Below are 16053 nucleotides of genomic sequence, written 5' to 3' on the forward strand. Positions count from 1 at the left end.
CTTTGGAAAGGGAGGCCCTGGGAGCCCTGTCCGCGCGGGTGGGTCTGTACTTTGTGGGTGTGGGGGGCCTTAGCTGCCTGGGGCTGCTGTGAGTTGCTGAGCCGGGGTGGGGCCAAAGGGCGGGGCTGGCCGGTGGGCGTGCCTGTGATGCGCTCTGGCGCCTGTGACGAGTCACAATGGGGGCGGTTATCAGGGGCGCCAGCAGGCAGCGCTGCCCCAGTACGGCCTGGGCCAGCGGTGAGTGCCCACGCAGGCGGAGGCTGGGCTGGACGAGGGCCGGGGCAGAAACACGGGCCCCGGCACGGTGGGTTGTCACCCTGCATCGAGGGCCCAGCCGCTCACGCGAGCGCCTTGGGCAGGGCACGGAGTCTCTACCGCCGCCGGGGCTGGGCACAGGCCTTGCTGCCTCCCAGCTGCCTCGCACCCTCTCCTACGTGCCGCCAGCCCCCTGCAGCTCCCATCCCTGCTCCCCCCGCCGCCAGCTCCCTCCCTTGCAGCCCCACTGAACCCCTTCTCTCCCTCCTCCTGCAGGCCATGGCTGCCACAAAATTCCTCCTCTGGCTTGTGCAAAGCATCTTTCTGAACCTGCTGATGGTCGGTGATGAGCTGGATGAGGCCACGCGCGAGCGCATGCAGCAGCGTGCGGAGCAGCTGAGCCAGGAGATGGCTCGGCTGCTGCAGGAGCTGGAGCAGAGGAGCCAGGAGCAGAGGAGGCAGGAGCAGAGCGGCTTTTCCTGGGGAGCCCTGCTCTTTGCTGCCTTGCAGCAGTGGCAGTTCTGGGCCATTGCTGGAGTCCTGGTCCTGCTCTTGGGGCTCTGCTGGCGGTCTGGCGGTGGAGGAAGAGGAGCCGTCAGCCAGCCAGCCAGCAGCAGCGACGAGGAGAGCTCCAGCAGCGACAGGGAGCAGGTAGAGGTGGAGGAGGAAGACGACGACGATGATGCAGATTACCTGGGAAGGTTTTTTGAGGAGCACATACAGTGGCCAGTTCAGAACCTGGCCACAGAGTGCCAGGTGGTGAAGGACTTGGTGGGCGACCTCCTCCGTGTCCTCCAAGTGCTCTTGTCAAATAGTTTCTTCCCAGTGCTGCAACCAGCCATCGGGGTGGGCAGCGCCTTCGAAGGCTGGAGTCCCGATGAGAAAGGCATCATCTACCGTCTGCTCGTGCCCCTGCGGCCTCCCCGTGGGCACACCTTCCACCTGGAGCTGGGCACGGCAGGGGAGATGCCAGCGAGGAACTTCTGCATCCACGTGGAGCTGGTGTGCACCTGCACAAGGGAGCAGCTGGCGGAGAACACGCTGTGCTTCCTCCACCACCCCAAAGAGGACCTGAGGAGGAATCAGGACCCCAGTCTCCTACGCACCCTCTGCACCGGCTCCTACCTAGATGCGGAGAAAACTGCCCGCTGCTTCCAGCAGCTGGTGAAAGCCGCCTGGGTGGTTTTGCCCGAGTCGTCCAACCACCGTCTAAGGGTGCTGCCCTCCAGCCGCTCCTGCAAATTCCAGGTGACAAAAGACGGCAAAAGAAGTCTCTTAATTGAGATGATACTCGGGGTGCAGCAGGGCGACTCGGGCATCTTCCTGAGCAGCCAGACTACAGAGGCCGTCTCCACCCCAAGCACGATGTGGTCGGAGAGCTACGCTGTGGCAGAGGTGAAGTTCTTCAGGCATATGGCCAGGCACGCCCCACGTGACAGCTTCCACCTCAAATGCCTGCAGCTCTGTGCCCGCATCCTGGTGGGCACAAGCTTTTCCACCTATACCTTGAAGACAGTTGTGATGCACCTCCTGACCACCCTACCCCTGTCAGGCTGGCGCAGGAGGGATTTCCTGCTGCGGCTGCAGGATATCATGCAGTACCTGCGCTGCTGCCTGGAGGAGAAACGCCTCGACCACTTCTTCTTTGGCAACGAGAGGGTGCCTGAGGAGATCGTCTTGCCCCCAGCCTTCCAAGCAGCTGAGCCACTCAACCTCTTCCAGAGCCTGGCGCAGGATCCAGCCACCTACGCCGAGGCACTGCGCGAGTTCGATGAGCTGCAAGATCGGCTCACAAGACTGCTGATCTACGGCTGCTGAAGGAGGTCTTCACGCACAGAGCTGTGTTTCAGGGCCTGACAGCTGACGACGGACAAGGACCTCATACCGCAGGGAAAACAAGGCCAGAACGCGGAACACAGAGAGGAAAGGGCAAACCCTGCGCAGCAGCCCTCTGCCAAGAGCGGCAGTGGTCTCCCCTCGATGCTGTCCCCAGCACAGCAGCCGCTGACAGCTACAGTGGCGACAACGACTAGTTTCGCCCTGCTTTCCCCTCGCACTGGCTGCGGCCAGGATGGCATTTCACATGGGCCCAGAAATTCTTGCTGGCGGCTCCGGCTGGGCAGGGACCAAGCAAGAGGCACCGCTGATGTGCCTCTGTGTGTTCACTGGGGTCCGGGTGGAGAACCTACCCAGCCTAGACGCTCCCCGGGGAGCTGGTGCCACAGAACTGAGCACACAGGATACAGAGAAGACACTGCTCAGTCGGCACTGGGAATCGCTGCCACACCTTTCCTCCACAGCTAAAGCACGCTCTGGGCAGTCAGACCTGATGCAGCTGAAGAGGCCGTTGCAAGGAGGCTTGTGACAAAGACTCCCGTTACCACCTGGACAGCGACCGCCCTCGCCTCTTCGACGGAGTCCGTTCCTTCTGGGAGCTTTACCCTGTGCGAAGTTGCCACTAAATGGCCTGTTGAACAAGTGCTGCGTCTGTGAGCGCCTGTGCATCACTTTGTCGGGGAACACAGGCATAGTGCGCTGACTGCTCGGCTCTACAGACTCAGGGAGCATTTTGCAGAAGAGCTGATGCGGTGGGCTCTGGTTTCACTGATTCTGTAGCTGAGGCTCTCCTACTTGTCCGTGCTCCTGCGCTGGGGCAAGCGGCATAATTTGTCACCCTCCACAGCTGTGCACATTGTCTGTGTGCCGTAGGGGGGCCGAAGCGGCTTCCTTGGGAGCCATATGCAAAGCAAGCCCTGGGAGCCTGACAGCGTTGCCCTTGGGCGACCCCAGTGAGGCGGGTATCCCGCTGTCGGAGTGGGGAGCCCTTTGCACAGCGGACAAGTGACACGGCTGCAGAGCAGGGCTCTGGCTGCTCTGGCTCCCGTACGAGCACGAGACTCATTCGCCGCACCCTCTCATGACCTGCGAGCTCAGGTTCCCACCACTTTAAGGAGGGAGACTTAGCACGGGCAGCAAGGTTAAAGAAAGCTTTTGAGATGTCTCCAGTTCAAAGCATGCACTTGTGCAGTACATGGCCCGTTTATAAGAAGCAGTGGCCTGACGGCAGCTGTGTGGCAGAAGATTTTTGCCCTGCTCTCCTTTTTCACTCTAAAGGCCATGGTGGCCATTTGACATGGACCGAGAAACTCCCAGGCAGCTCCGGCTGGGCAGGGAGCAAGCGAGACGCACCGCTGATGCGCCTCCGTGTACTCACTGGGGTCCAGGCGGAGAATCTGCCCGTCCCAGACACTCCCCAGGGAGCTGGTAGCGCAGAACTGAAGATGCTGGGCATGGAGAAGACGGTGCTCTATTGGCAGCGGGCGTTGCCCCCTGGGAAATCTCCACCCTTGGGAAACGTCTCTTTGGAAGCAATGTCCTCTCGCAGTGGCACAGCAGGAACAGAGATCCTGCCATGGACAGGCCCCGTCCCGCCGCCAGGGTATACGCCACCACCCACCTATCGGTGTGACGAAGGCACCAAGAGCACACCCATGTCCACGAGCACGGAGGTCAGCATCAAGGGAGCTGATCCCATCTCACGGGATTGCATTTCAAGGAGCAAAGCATCCACGGGTCACGTCACCCGATGTGATCTTTGGTAAGGGTTTGGGGGGCCTCTGCCTGCTTTGGAAAGGGAGGCCCTGGGAGCCCTGTCCGCGCGGGTGGGTCTGTACTTTGTGGGTGTGGGGGGCCTTAGCTGCCTGGGGCTGCTGTGAGTCGCTGAGCCGGGGTGGGGCCGAAGGGCGGGGCTGGCCGGTGGGCGTGCCTGTGATGCGCTCTGGCGCCTGTGACGAGTCACAATGGGGGCGGTTATCAGGGGCGCCAGCAGGCAGCGCTGCCCCAGTACGGCCTGGGCCAGCGGTGAGTGCCCACGCAGGCGGAGGCTGGGCTGGACGAGGGCCGGGGCAGAAACACGGGCCCCGGCACGGTGGGTTGTCACCCTGCATCGAGGGCCCAGCCGCTCACGCGAGCGCCTTGGGCAGGGCACGGAGTCTCTACCGCCACCGGGGCTGGGCACAGGCCTTGCTGCCTCCCAGCTGCCTCGCACCCTCTCCTACGTGCCGCCAGCCCCCTGCAGCTCCCATCCCTGCTCCCCCCACAGCCAGCTCCCTCCCTTGCAGCCCCACTGAACCCCTTCTCTCCCTCCTCCTGCAGGCCATGGCTGCCACAAAATTCCTCCTCTGGCTTGTGCAAAGCATCTTTCTGAACCTGCTGATGGTCGGTGATGAGCTGGATGAGGCCACGCGCGAGCGCATGCAGCAGCGTGCGGAGCAGCTGAGCCAGGAGATGGCTCGGCTGCTGCAGGAGCTGGAGCAGAGGAGCCAGGAGCAGAGGAGGCAGGAGCAGAGCGGCTTTTCCTGGGGAGCCCTGCTCTTTGCTGCCTTGCAGCAGTGGCAGTTCTGGGCCATTGCTGGAGTCCTGGTCCTGCTCTTGGGGCTCTGCTGGCGGTCTGGCGGTGGAGGAAGAGGAGCCGTCAGCCAGCCAGCCAGCAGCAGCGACGAGGAGAGCTCCAGCAGCGACAGGGAGCAGGTAGAGGTGGAGGAGGAAGACGACGACGATGATGCAGATTACCTGGGAAGGTTTTTTGAGGAGCACATACAGTGGCCAGTTCAGAACCTGGCCACAGAGTGCCAGGTGGTGAAGGACTTGGTGGGCGACCTCCTCCGTGTCCTCCAAGTGCTCTTGTCAAATAGTTTCTTCCCAGTGCTGCAACCAGCCATCGGGGTGGGCAGCGCCTTCGAAGGCTGGAGTCCCGATGAGAAAGGCATCATCTACCGTCTGCTCGTGCCCCTGCGGCCTCCCCGTGGGCACACCTTCCACCTGGAGCTGGGCACGGCAGGGGAGATGCCAGCGAGGAACTTCTGCATCCACGTGGAGCTGGTGTGCACCTGCACAAGGGAGCAGCTGGCGGAGAACACGCTGTGCTTCCTCCACCACCCCAAAGAGGACCTGAGGAGGAATCAGGACCCCAGTCTCCTACGCACCCTCTGCACCGGCTCCTACCTAGATGCGGAGAAAACTGCCCGCTGCTTCCAGCAGCTGGTGAAAGCCGCCTGGGTGGTTTTGCCCGAGTCGTCCAACCACCGTCTAAGGGTGCTGCCCTCCAGCCGCTCCTGCAAATTCCAGGTGACAAAAGACGGCAAAAGAAGTCTCTTAATTGAGATGATACTCGGGGTGCAGCAAGGCGACTCGGGCATCTTCCTGAGCAGCCAGACTACAGAGGCCGTCTCCACCCCAAGCACGATGTGGTCGGAGAGCTACGCTGTGGCAGAGGTGAAGTTCTTCAGGCATATGGCCAGGCACGCCCCACGTGACAGCTTCCACCTCAAATGCCTGCAGCTCTGTGCCCGCATCCTGGTGGGCACAAGCTTTTCCACCTATACCTTGAAGACAGTTGTGATGCACCTCCTGACCACCCTACCCCTGTCAGGCTGGCGCAGGAGGGATTTCCTGCTGCGGCTGCAGGATATCATGCAGTACCTGCGCTGCTGCCTGGAGGAGAAACGCCTCGACCACTTCTTCTTTGGCAACGAGAGGGTGCCTGAGGAGATCGTCTTGCCCCCAGCCTTCCAAGCAGCTGAGCCACTCAACCTCTTCCAGAGCCTGGCGCAGGATCCAGCCACCTACGCCGAGGCACTGCGCGAGTTCGATGAGCTGCAAGATCGGCTCACAAGACTGCTGATCTACGGCTGCTGAAGGAGGTCTTCACGCACAGAGCTGTGTTTCAGGGCCTGACAGCTGACGACGGACAAGGACCTCATACCGCAGGGAAAACAAGGCCAGAACGCGGAACACAGAGAGGAAAGGGCAAACCCTGCGCAGCAGCCCTCTGCCAAGAGCGGCAGTGGTCTCCCCTCGATGCTGTCCCCAGCACAGCAGCCGCTGACAGCTACAGTGGCGACAACGACTAGTTTCGCCCTGCTTTCCCCTCGCACTGGCTGCGGCCAGGATGGCATTTCACATGGGCCCAGAAATTCTTGCTGGCGGCTCCGGCTGGGCAGGGACCAAGCAAGAGGCACCGCTGATGTGCCTCTGTGTGTTCACTGGGGTCCGGGTGGAGAACCTACCCAGCCTAGACGCTCCCCGGGGAGCTGGTGCCACAGAACTGAGCACACTGGAGACGGAGAAGACACTGCTCAGTCGGCATTGGGAATCGCTGCCACACCTTTCCTCCACAGCTAAAGCACGCTCTGGGCAGTCAGGCCTGATGCAGCTGAAGAGGCCGTTGCAAGGAGGCTTGTGACAAAGACTCCCGTTACCACCTGGACAGCGACCGCCCTCGCCTCTTCGACGGAGTCCGTTCCTTCTGGGAGCTTTACCCTGTGCGAAGTTGCCACTAAATGGCCTGTTGAACAAGTGCTGCGTCTGTGAGCGCCTGTGCATCACTTTGTCGGGGAACACAGGCATAGTGCGCTGACTGCTCGGCTCTACAGACTCAGGGAGCACTTTGCAGAAGAGCTGATGCGGTGGGCTCTGGTTTCACTGATTCTGTAGCTGAGGCTCTCCTACTTGTCCGTGCTCCTGCGCTGGGGCAAGCGGCATAATTTGTCACCCTCCACAGCTGTGCACATTGTCTGTGTGCCGTAGGGAGGCCGAAGCGGCTTCCTTGGGAGCCATATGCAAAGCAAGCCCTGGGAGCCTGACAGCGTTGCCCTTGGGCGACCCCAGTGAGGCGGGTATCCCGCTGTCGGAGTGGGGAGCCCTTTGCACAGCGGACAAGTGACACGGCTGCAGAGCAGGGCTCTGGCTGCTCTGGCTCCCGTACGAGCACGAGACTCATTCGCCGCATGACCTGCGAGCTCAGGTTCCCACCACTTTAAGGAGGGAGACTTAGCACGGGCAGCAAGGTTAAAGAAAGCTTTTGAGATGTCTCCAGTTCAAAGCATGCACTTGTGCAGTACATGGCCCGTTTATAAGAAGCAGTGGCCTGACGGCAGCTGTGTGGCAGAAGATTTTTGCCCTGCTCTCCTTTTTCACTCTAAAGGCCATGGCGGCCATTTGACATGGACCGAGAAACTCCCAGGCAGCTCCGGCTGGGCAGGGAGCAAGCGAGACGCACCGCTGATGCGCCTCCGTGTACTCACTGGGGTCCAGGCGGAGAATCTGCCCGTCCCAGACACTCCCCAGGGAGCTGGTAGCGCAGAACTGAAGATGCTGGGCACGGAGAAGACGGTGCTCTATCGGCAGCGGGCGTTGCCCCCTGGGCAATCTCCACCCTTGGGAAACGTCTCTTTGGAAGCAATGTCCTCTCGCAGTGGCACAGCAGGAACAGAGATCCTGCCATGGACAGGCCCCGTCCCGCCGCCAGGGTATACGCCACCACCCACCTATCGGTGTGACGAAGGCACCAAGAGCACACCCATGTCCACGAGCACGGAGGTCAGCATCAAGGGAGCTGATCCCATCTCACGGGATTGCATTTCAAGGAGCAAAGCATCCACGGGTCACGTCACCCGATGTGATCTTTGGTAAGGGTTTGGGGGGCCTCTGCCTGCTTTGGAAAGGGAGGCCCTGGGAGCCCTGTCCGCGTGGGTGGGTCTGTACTTTGTGGGTGTGGGGGGCCTTAGCTGCCTGGGGCTGCTGTGAGTCGCTGAGCCGGGGTGGGGCCGAAGGGCGGGGCTGGCCGGTGGGCGTGCCTGTGATGCGCTCTGGCGCCTGTGACGAGTCACAATGGGGGCGGTTATCAGGGGCGCCAGCAGGCAGCGCTGCCCCAGTACGGCCTGGGCCAGCGGTGAGTGCCCACGCAGGCGGAGGCTGGGCTGGACGAGGGCCGGGGCAGAAACACGGGCCCCGGCACGGTGGGTTGTCACCCTGCATCGAGGGCCCAGCCGCTCACGCGAGCGCCTTGGGCAGGGCACGGAGTCTCTACCGCCGCCGGGGCTGGGCGCAGGCCTTGCTGCCTCCCAGCTGCCTCGCACCCTCTCCTACGTGCCGCCAGCCCCCTGCAGCTCCCATCCCTGCTCCCCCCACCGCCAGCTCCCTCCCTTGCAGCCCCACTGAACCCCTTCTCTCCCTCCTCCTGCAGGCCATGGCTGCCACAAAATTCCTCCTCTGGCTTGTGCAAAGCATCTTTCTGAACCTGCTGATGGTCGGTGATGAGCTGGATGAGGCCACGCGCGAGCGCATGCAGCAGCGTGCGGAGCAGCTGAGCCAGGAGATGGCTCGGCTGCTGCAGGAGCTGGAGCAGAGGAGCCAGGAGCAGAGGAGACAGGAGCCGACGGCCCAGGAGCAGAGCGGCTTTTCCTGGGGAGCCCTGCTCTTTGCTGCCTTGCAGCAGTGGCAGTTCTGGGCCATTGCTGGAGTCCTGGTCCTGCTCTTGGGGCTCTGCTGGCGGTCTGGCGGTGGAGGAAGAGGAGCCGTCAGCCAGCCAGCCAGCAGCAGCGACGAGGAGAGCTCCAGCAGCGACAGGGAGCAGGTAGAGGTGGAGGAGGAAGACGACGACGATGATGCAGATTACCTGGGAAGGTTTTTTGAGGAGCACATACAGTGGCCAGTTCAGAACCTGGCCACAGAGTGCCAGGTGGTGAAGGACTTGGTGGGCGACCTCCTCCGTGTCCTCCAAGTGCTCTTGTCAAATAGTTTCTTCCCAGTGCTGCAACCAGCCATCGGGGTGGGCAGCGCCTTCGAAGGCTGGAGTCCCGATGAGAAAGGCATCATCTACCGTCTGCTCGTGCCCCTGCGGCCTCCCCGTGGGCACACCTTCCACCTGGAGCTGGGCACGGCAGGGGAGATGCCAGCGAGGAACTTCTGCATCCACGTGGAGCTGGTGTGCACCTGCACAAGGGAGCAGCTGGCGGAGAACACGCTGTGCTTCCTCCACCACCCCAAAGAGGACCTGAGGAGGAATCAGGACCCCAGTCTCCTACGCACCCTCTGCACCGGCTCCTACCTAGATGCGGAGAAAACTGCCCGCTGCTTCCAGCAGCTGGTGAAAGCCGCCTGGGTGGTTTTGCCCGAGTCGTCCAACCACCGTCTAAGGGTGCTGCCCTCCAGCCGCTCCTGCAAATTCCAGGTGACAAAAGACGGCAAAAGAAGTCTCTTAATTGAGATGATACTCGGGGTGCAGCAAGGCGACTCGGGCATCTTCCTGAGCAGCCAGACTACAGAGGCCGTCTCCACCCCAAGCACGATGTGGTCGGAGAGCTACACTGTGGCAGAGGTGAAGTTCTTCAGGCATATGGCCAGGCACGCCCCACGTGACAGCTTCCACCTCAAATGCCTGCAGCTGTGTGCCCGCATCCTGGTGGGCACAAGCTTTTCCACCTATACCTTGAAGACAGTTGTGATGCACCTCCTGACCACCCTACCCCTGTCAGGCTGGCGCAGGAGGGATTTCCTGCTGCGGCTGCAGGATATCATGCAGTACCTGCGCTGCTGCCTGGAGGAGAAACGCCTCGACCACTTCTTCTTTGGCAACGAGAGGGTGCCTGAGGAGATCGTCTTGCCCCCAGCCTTCCAAGCAGCTGAGCCACTCAACCTCTTCCAGAGCCTGGCGCAGGATCCAGCCACCTACGCCGAGGCACTGCGCGAGTTCGATGAGCTGCAAGATCGGCTCACAAGACTGCTGATCTATGGCTGCTGAAGGAGGTCTTCACGCACAGAGCTGTGTTTCAGGGCCTGACAGCTGACGACGGACAAGGACCTCATACCGCAGGGAAAACAAGGCCAGAACGCGGAACACAGAGAGGAAAGGGCAAACCCTGCGCAGCAGCCCTCTGCCAAGAGCGGCAGTGGTCTCCCCTCGATGCTGTCCCCAGCACAGCAGCCGCTGACAGCTACAGTGGCGACAACGACTAGTTTCGCCCTGCTTTCCCCTCGCACTGGCTGCGGCCAGGATGGCATTTCACATGGGCCAAGAAATTCTTGCTGGCGGCTCCGGCTGGGCAGGGACCAAGCAAGAGGCACCGCTGATGTGCCTCTGTGTGTTCACTGGGGTCCGGGTGGAGAACCTACCCAGCCTAGACGCTCCCCAGGGAGCTGGTGCCACAGAACTGAGCACGCTGGAGACGGAGAAGACACTGCTCAGTCGGCATTGGGAATCGCTGCCACACCTTTCCTCCACAGCTAAAGCACGCTCTGGGCAGTCAGACCTGATGCAGCTGAAGAGGCCGTTGCAAGGAGGCTTGTGACAAAGACTCCCGTTACCACCTGGACAGCGACCGCCCTCGCCTCTTCGACGGAGTCCGTTCCTTCTGGGAGCTTTACCCTGTGCGAAGTTGCCACTAAATGGCCTGTTGAACAAGTGCTGCGTCTGTGAGCGCCTGTGCATCACTTTGTCGGGGAACACAGGCATAGTGCGCTGACTGCTCGGCTCTACAGACTCAGGGAGCACTTTGCAGAAGAGCTGATGCGGTGGGCTCTGGTTTCACTGATTCTGTAGCTGAGGCTCTCCTACTTGTCCGTGCTCCTGCGCTGGGGCAAGCGGCATAATTTGTCACCCTCCACAGCTGTGCACATTGTCTGTGTGCCGTAGGGGGGACGAAGCGGCTTCCTTGGGAGCCATATGCAAAGCAAGCCCTGGGAGCCTGACAGCGTTGCCCTTGGGCGACCCCAGTGAGGCGGGTATCCCGCTGTCGGAGTGGGGAGCCCTTTGCACAGCGGACAAGTGACACGGCTGCAGAGCAGGGCTCTGGCTGCTCTGGCTCCCGTACGAGCACGAGACTCATTCGCCGCACCCTCTCATGACCTGCGAGCTCAGGTTCCCACCACTTTAAGGAGGGAGACTTAGCACGGGCAGCAAGGTTAAAGAAAGCTTTTGAGATGTCTCCAGTTCAAAGCATGCACTTGTGCAGTACATGGCCCGTTTATAAGAAGCAGTGGCCTGACGGCAGCTGTGTGGCAGAAGATTTTTGCCCTGCTCTCCTTTTTCACTCTAAAGGCCATGGTGGCCATTTGACATGGACCGAGAAACTCCCAGGCAGCTCCGGCTGGGCAGGGAGCGAGACGCACCGCTGATGCGCCTCCGTGTACTCACTGGGGTCCAGGCGGAGAATCTGCCCATCCCAGACACTCCCCAGGGAGCTGGTAGCGCAGAACTGAAGATGCTGGGCACGGAGAAGACGGTGCTCTATTGGCAGCGGGCGTTGCCCCCTGGGCAATCTCCACCCTTGGGAAACGTCTCTTTGGAAGCAATGTCCTCTCGCAGTGGCACAGCAGGAACAGAGATCCTGCCATGGACAGGCCCCGTCCCGCCGCCAGGGTATACGCCACCACCCACCTATCGGTGTGACGAAGGCACCAAGAGCACACCCATGTCCACGAGCACGGAGGTCAGCATCAAGGGAGCTGATCCCATCTCACGGGATTGCATTTCAAGGAGCAAAGCATCCATGGGTCACGTCACCCGATGTGATCTTTGGTAAGGGTTTGGGGGGCCTCTGCCTGCTTTGGAAAGGGAGGCCCTGGGAGCCCTGTCCGCGCGGGTGGGTCTGTACTTTGTGGGTGTGGGGGGCCTTAGCTGCCTGGGGCTGCTGTGAGTTGCTGAGCCGGGGTGGGGCCGAAGGGCGGGGCTGGCCGGTGGGCGTGCCTGTGATGCGCTCTGGCGCCTGTGACGAGTCACAATGGGGGCGGTTATCAGGGGCGCCAGCAGGCAGCGCTGCCCCAGTACGGCCTGGGCCAGCGGTGAGTGCCCACGCAGGCGGAGGCTGGGCTGGACGAGGGCCGGGGCAGAAACACGGGCCCCGGCACGGTGGGTTGTCACCCTGCATCGAGGGCCCAGCCGCTCACGCGAGCGCCTTGGGCAGGGCACGGAGTCTCTACCGCCGCCGGGGCTGGGCACAGGCCTTGCTGCCTCCCAGCTGCCTCGCACCCTCTCCTACGTGCCGCCAGCCCCCTGCAGCTCCCATCCCTGCTCCCCCCGCCGCCAGCTCCCTCCCTTGCAGCCCCACTGAACCCCTTCTCTCCCTCCTCCTGCAGGCCATGGCTGCCACAAAATTCCTCCTCTGGCTTGTGCAAAGCATCTTTCTGAACCTGCTGATGGTCGGTGATGAGCTGGATGAGGCCACGCGCGAGCGCATGCAGCAGCGTGCGGAGCAGCTGAGCCAGGAGATGGCTCGGCTGCTGCAGGAGCTGGAGCAGAGGAGCCAGGAGCAGAGGAGGCAGGAGCAGAGCGGCTTTTCCTGGGGAGCCCTGCTCTTTGCTGCCTTGCAGCAGTGGCAGTTCTGGGCCATTGCTGGAGTCCTGGTCCTGCTCTTGGGGCTCTGCTGGCGGTCTGGCGGTGGAGGAAGAGGAGCCGTCAGCCAGCCAGCCAGCAGCAGCGACGAGGAGAGCTCCAGCAGCGACAGGGAGCAGGTAGAGGTGGAGGAGGAAGACGACGACGATGATGCAGATTACCTGGGAAGGTTTTTTGAGGAGCACATACAGTGGCCAGTTCAGAACCTGGCCACAGAGTGCCAGGTGGTGAAGGACTTGGTGGGCGACCTCCTCCGTGTCCTCCAAGTGCTCTTGTCAAATAGTTTCTTCCCAGTGCTGCAACCAGCCATCGGGGTGGGCAGCGCCTTCGAAGGCTGGAGTCCCGATGAGAAAGGCATCATCTACCGTCTGCTCGTGCCCCTGCGGCCTCCCCGTGGGCACACCTTCCACCTGGAGCTGGGCACGGCAGGGGAGATGCCAGCGAGGAACTTCTGCATCCACGTGGAGCTGGTGTGCACCTGCACAAGGGAGCAGCTGGCGGAGAACACGCTGTGCTTCCTCCACCACCCCAAAGAGGACCTGAGGAGGAATCAGGACCCCAGTCTCCTACGCACCCTCTGCACCGGCTCCTACCTAGATGCGGAGAAAACTGCCCGCTGCTTCCAGCAGCTGGTGAAAGCCGCCTGGGTGGTTTTGCCCGAGTCGTCCAACCACCGTCTAAGGGTGCTGCCCTCCAGCCGCTCCTGCAAATTCCAGGTGACAAAAGACGGCAAAAGAAGTCTCTTAATTGAGATGATACTCGGGGTGCAGCAGGGCGACTCGGGCATCTTCCTGAGCAGCCAGACTACAGAGGCCGTCTCCACCCCAAGCACGATGTGGTCGGAGAGCTACGCTGTGGCAGAGGTGAAGTTCTTCAGGCATATGGCCAGGCACGCCCCACGTGACAGCTTCCACCTCAAATGCCTGCAGCTCTGTGCCCGCATCCTGGTGGGCACAAGCTTTTCCACCTATACCTTGAAGACAGTTGTGATGCACCTCCTGACCACCCTACCCCTGTCAGGCTGGCGCAGGAGGGATTTCCTGCTGCGGCTGCAGGATATCATGCAGTACCTGCGCTGCTGCCTGGAGGAGAAACGCCTCGACCACTTCTTCTTTGGCAACGAGAGGGTGCCTGAGGAGATCGTCTTGCCCCCAGCCTTCCAAGCAGCTGAGCCACTCAACCTCTTCCAGAGCCTGGCGCAGGATCCAGCCACCTACGCCGAGGCACTGCGCGAGTTCGATGAGCTGCAAGATCGGCTCACAAGACTGCTGATCTACGGCTGCTGAAGGAGGTCTTCACGCACAGAGCTGTGTTTCAGGGCCTGACAGCTGACGACGGACAAGGACCTCATACCGCAGGGAAAACAAGGCCAGAACGCGGAACACAGAGAGGAAAGGGCAAACCCTGCGCAGCAGCCCTCTGCCAAGAGCGGCAGTGGTCTCCCCTCGATGCTGTCCCCAGCACAGCAGCCGCTGACAGCTACAGTGGCGACAACGACTAGTTTCGCCCTGCTTTCCCCTCGCACTGGCTGCGGCCAGGATGGCATTTCACATGGGCCCAGAAATTCTTGCTGGCGGCTCCGGCTGGGCAGGGACCAAGCAAGAGGCACCGCTGATGTGCCTCTGTGTGTTCACTGGGGTCCGGGTGGAGAACCTACCCAGCCTAGACGCTCCCCGGGGAGCTGGTGCCACAGAACTGAGCACACAGGATACAGAGAAGACACTGCTCAGTCGGCACTGGGAATCGCTGCCACACCTTTCCTCCACAGCTAAAGCACGCTCTGGGCAGTCAGACCTGATGCAGCTGAAGAGGCCGTTGCAAGGAGGCTTGTGACAAAGACTCCCGTTACCACCTGGACAGCGACCGCCCTCGCCTCTTCGACGGAGTCTGTTCCTTCTGGGAGCTTTACCCTGTGCGAAGTTGCCACTAAATGGCCTGTTGAACAAGTGCTGCGTCTGTGAGCGCCTGTGCATCACTTTGTCGGGGAACACAGGCATAGTGCGCTGACTGCTCGGCTCTACAGACTCAGGGAGCATTTTGCAGAAGAGTTGATGCGGTGGGCTCTGGTTTCACTGATTCTGTAGCTGAGGCTCTCCTACTTGTCCGTGCTCCTGCGCTGGGGCAAGCGGCATAATTTGTCACCCTCCACAGCTGTGCACATTGTCTGTGTGCCGTAGGGGGGCCGAAGCGGCTTCCTTGGGAGCCATATGCAAAGCAAGCCCTGGGAGCCTGACAGCGTTGCCCTTGGGCGACCCCAGTGAGGCGGGTATCCCGCTGTCGGAGTGGGGAGCCCTTTGCACAGCGGACAAGTGACACGGCTGCAGAGCAGGGCTCTGGCTGCTCTGGCTCCCGTACGAGCACGAGACTCATTCGCCGCACCCTCTCATGACCTGCGAGCTCAGGTTCCCACCACTTTAAGGAGGGAGACTTAGCACGGGCAGCAAGGTTAAAGAAAGCTTTTGAGATGTCTCCAGTTCAAAGCATGCACTTGTGCAGTACATGGCCCGTTTATAAGAAGCAGTGGCCTGACGGCAGCTGTGTGGCAGAAGATTTTTGCCCTGCTCTCCTTTTTCACTCTAAAGGCCATGGTGGCCATTTGACATGGACCGAGAAACTCCCAGGCAGCTCCGGCTGGGCAGGGAGCAAGCGAGACGCACCGCTGATGCGCCTCCGTGTACTCACTGGGGTCCAGGCGGAGAATCTGCCCGTCCCAGACACTCCCCAGGGAGCTGGTAGCGCAGAACTGAAGATGCTGGGCATGGAGAAGACGGTGCTCTATTGGCAGCGGGCGTTGCCCCCTGGGCAATCTCCACCCTTGGGAAACGTCTCTTTGGAAGCAATGTCCTCTCGCAGTGGCACAGCAGGAACAGAGATCCTGCCATGGACAGGCCCCGTCCCGCCGCCAGGGTATACGCCACCACCCACCTATCGGTGTGACGAAGGCACCAAGAGCACACCCATGTCCACGAGCACGGAGGTCAGCATCAAGGGAGCTGATCCCATCTCACGGGATTGCATTTCAAGGAGCAAAGCATCCATGGGTCACGTCACCCGATGTGATCTTTGGTAAGGGTTTGGGGGGCCTCTGCCTGCTTTGGAAAGGGAGGCCCTGGGAGCCCTGTCCGCGCGGGTGGGTCTGTACTTTGTGGGTGTGGGGGGCCTTAGCTGCCTGGGGCTGCTGTGAGTTGCTGAGCCGGGGTGGGGCCGAAGGGCGGGGCTGGCCGGTGGGCGTGCCTGTGATGCGCTCTGGCGCCTGTGACGAGTCACAATGGGGGCGGTTATCAGGGGCGCCAGCAGGCAGCGCTGCCCCAGTACGGCCTGGGCCAGCGGTGAGTGCCCACGCAGGCGGAGGCTGGGCTGGACGAGGGCCGGGGCAGAAACACGGGCCCCGGCACGGTGGGTTGTCACCCTGCATCGAGGGCCCAGCCGCTCACGCGAGCGCCTTGGGCAGGGCACGGAGTCTCTACCGCCGCCGGGGCTGGGCACAGGCCTTGCTGCCTCCCAGCTGCCTCGCACCCTCTCCTACGTGCCGCCAGCCCCCTGCAGCTCCCATCCCTGCTCCCCCCGCCGCCAGCTCCCTCCCTTGCAGCCCCACTGAACCCCTTCTCTCCCTCCTCCTGCAGGCC

The 16053-nt window shown here is 61.8% G+C and overlaps 3 protein-coding genes across 3 annotated transcripts; all 3 read left to right on the forward strand.

Moving 5' to 3' along the window:
- Positions 1–534: 534 nt before the first annotated feature.
- On the forward strand, positions 535–2073 carry LOC309603799 (inositol 1,4,5-trisphosphate receptor-interacting protein-like 1; the record flags this gene model as incomplete). Its single annotated transcript, XM_082338706.1, has 1 exon — positions 535–2073. One exon carries the CDS (start codon positions 535–537, stop codon positions 2071–2073), a length of 1539 nt encoding a protein of 512 aa, XP_082194832.1.
- Positions 2074–4866: 2793 nt separating this feature from the next.
- On the forward strand, positions 4867–5952 carry LOC309603800 (inositol 1,4,5-trisphosphate receptor-interacting protein-like 1; the record flags this gene model as incomplete). Its single annotated transcript, XM_082338707.1, has 1 exon — positions 4867–5952. A coding segment is annotated over one exon (1086 nt), but the record flags the coding sequence as incomplete, so codon positions are not given.
- Positions 5953–8284: 2332 nt separating this feature from the next.
- LOC309603801 (inositol 1,4,5-trisphosphate receptor-interacting protein-like 1) lies at positions 8285–9838 on the forward strand (the record flags this gene model as incomplete). Its single annotated transcript, XM_082338708.1, has 1 exon — positions 8285–9838. One exon carries the CDS (start codon positions 8285–8287, stop codon positions 9836–9838), a length of 1554 nt encoding a protein of 517 aa, XP_082194834.1.
- Positions 9839–16053: the final 6215 nt, after the last annotated feature.

The sequence above is a fragment of the Platalea leucorodia genome, assembly GCF_965183815.1.
Source record: "Platalea leucorodia genome assembly, contig: HAP1_HAP1_SCAFFOLD_202, whole genome shotgun sequence".
In the NCBI taxonomy this organism is placed as follows: Eukaryota; Metazoa; Chordata; class Aves; order Pelecaniformes; family Threskiornithidae; genus Platalea; species Platalea leucorodia.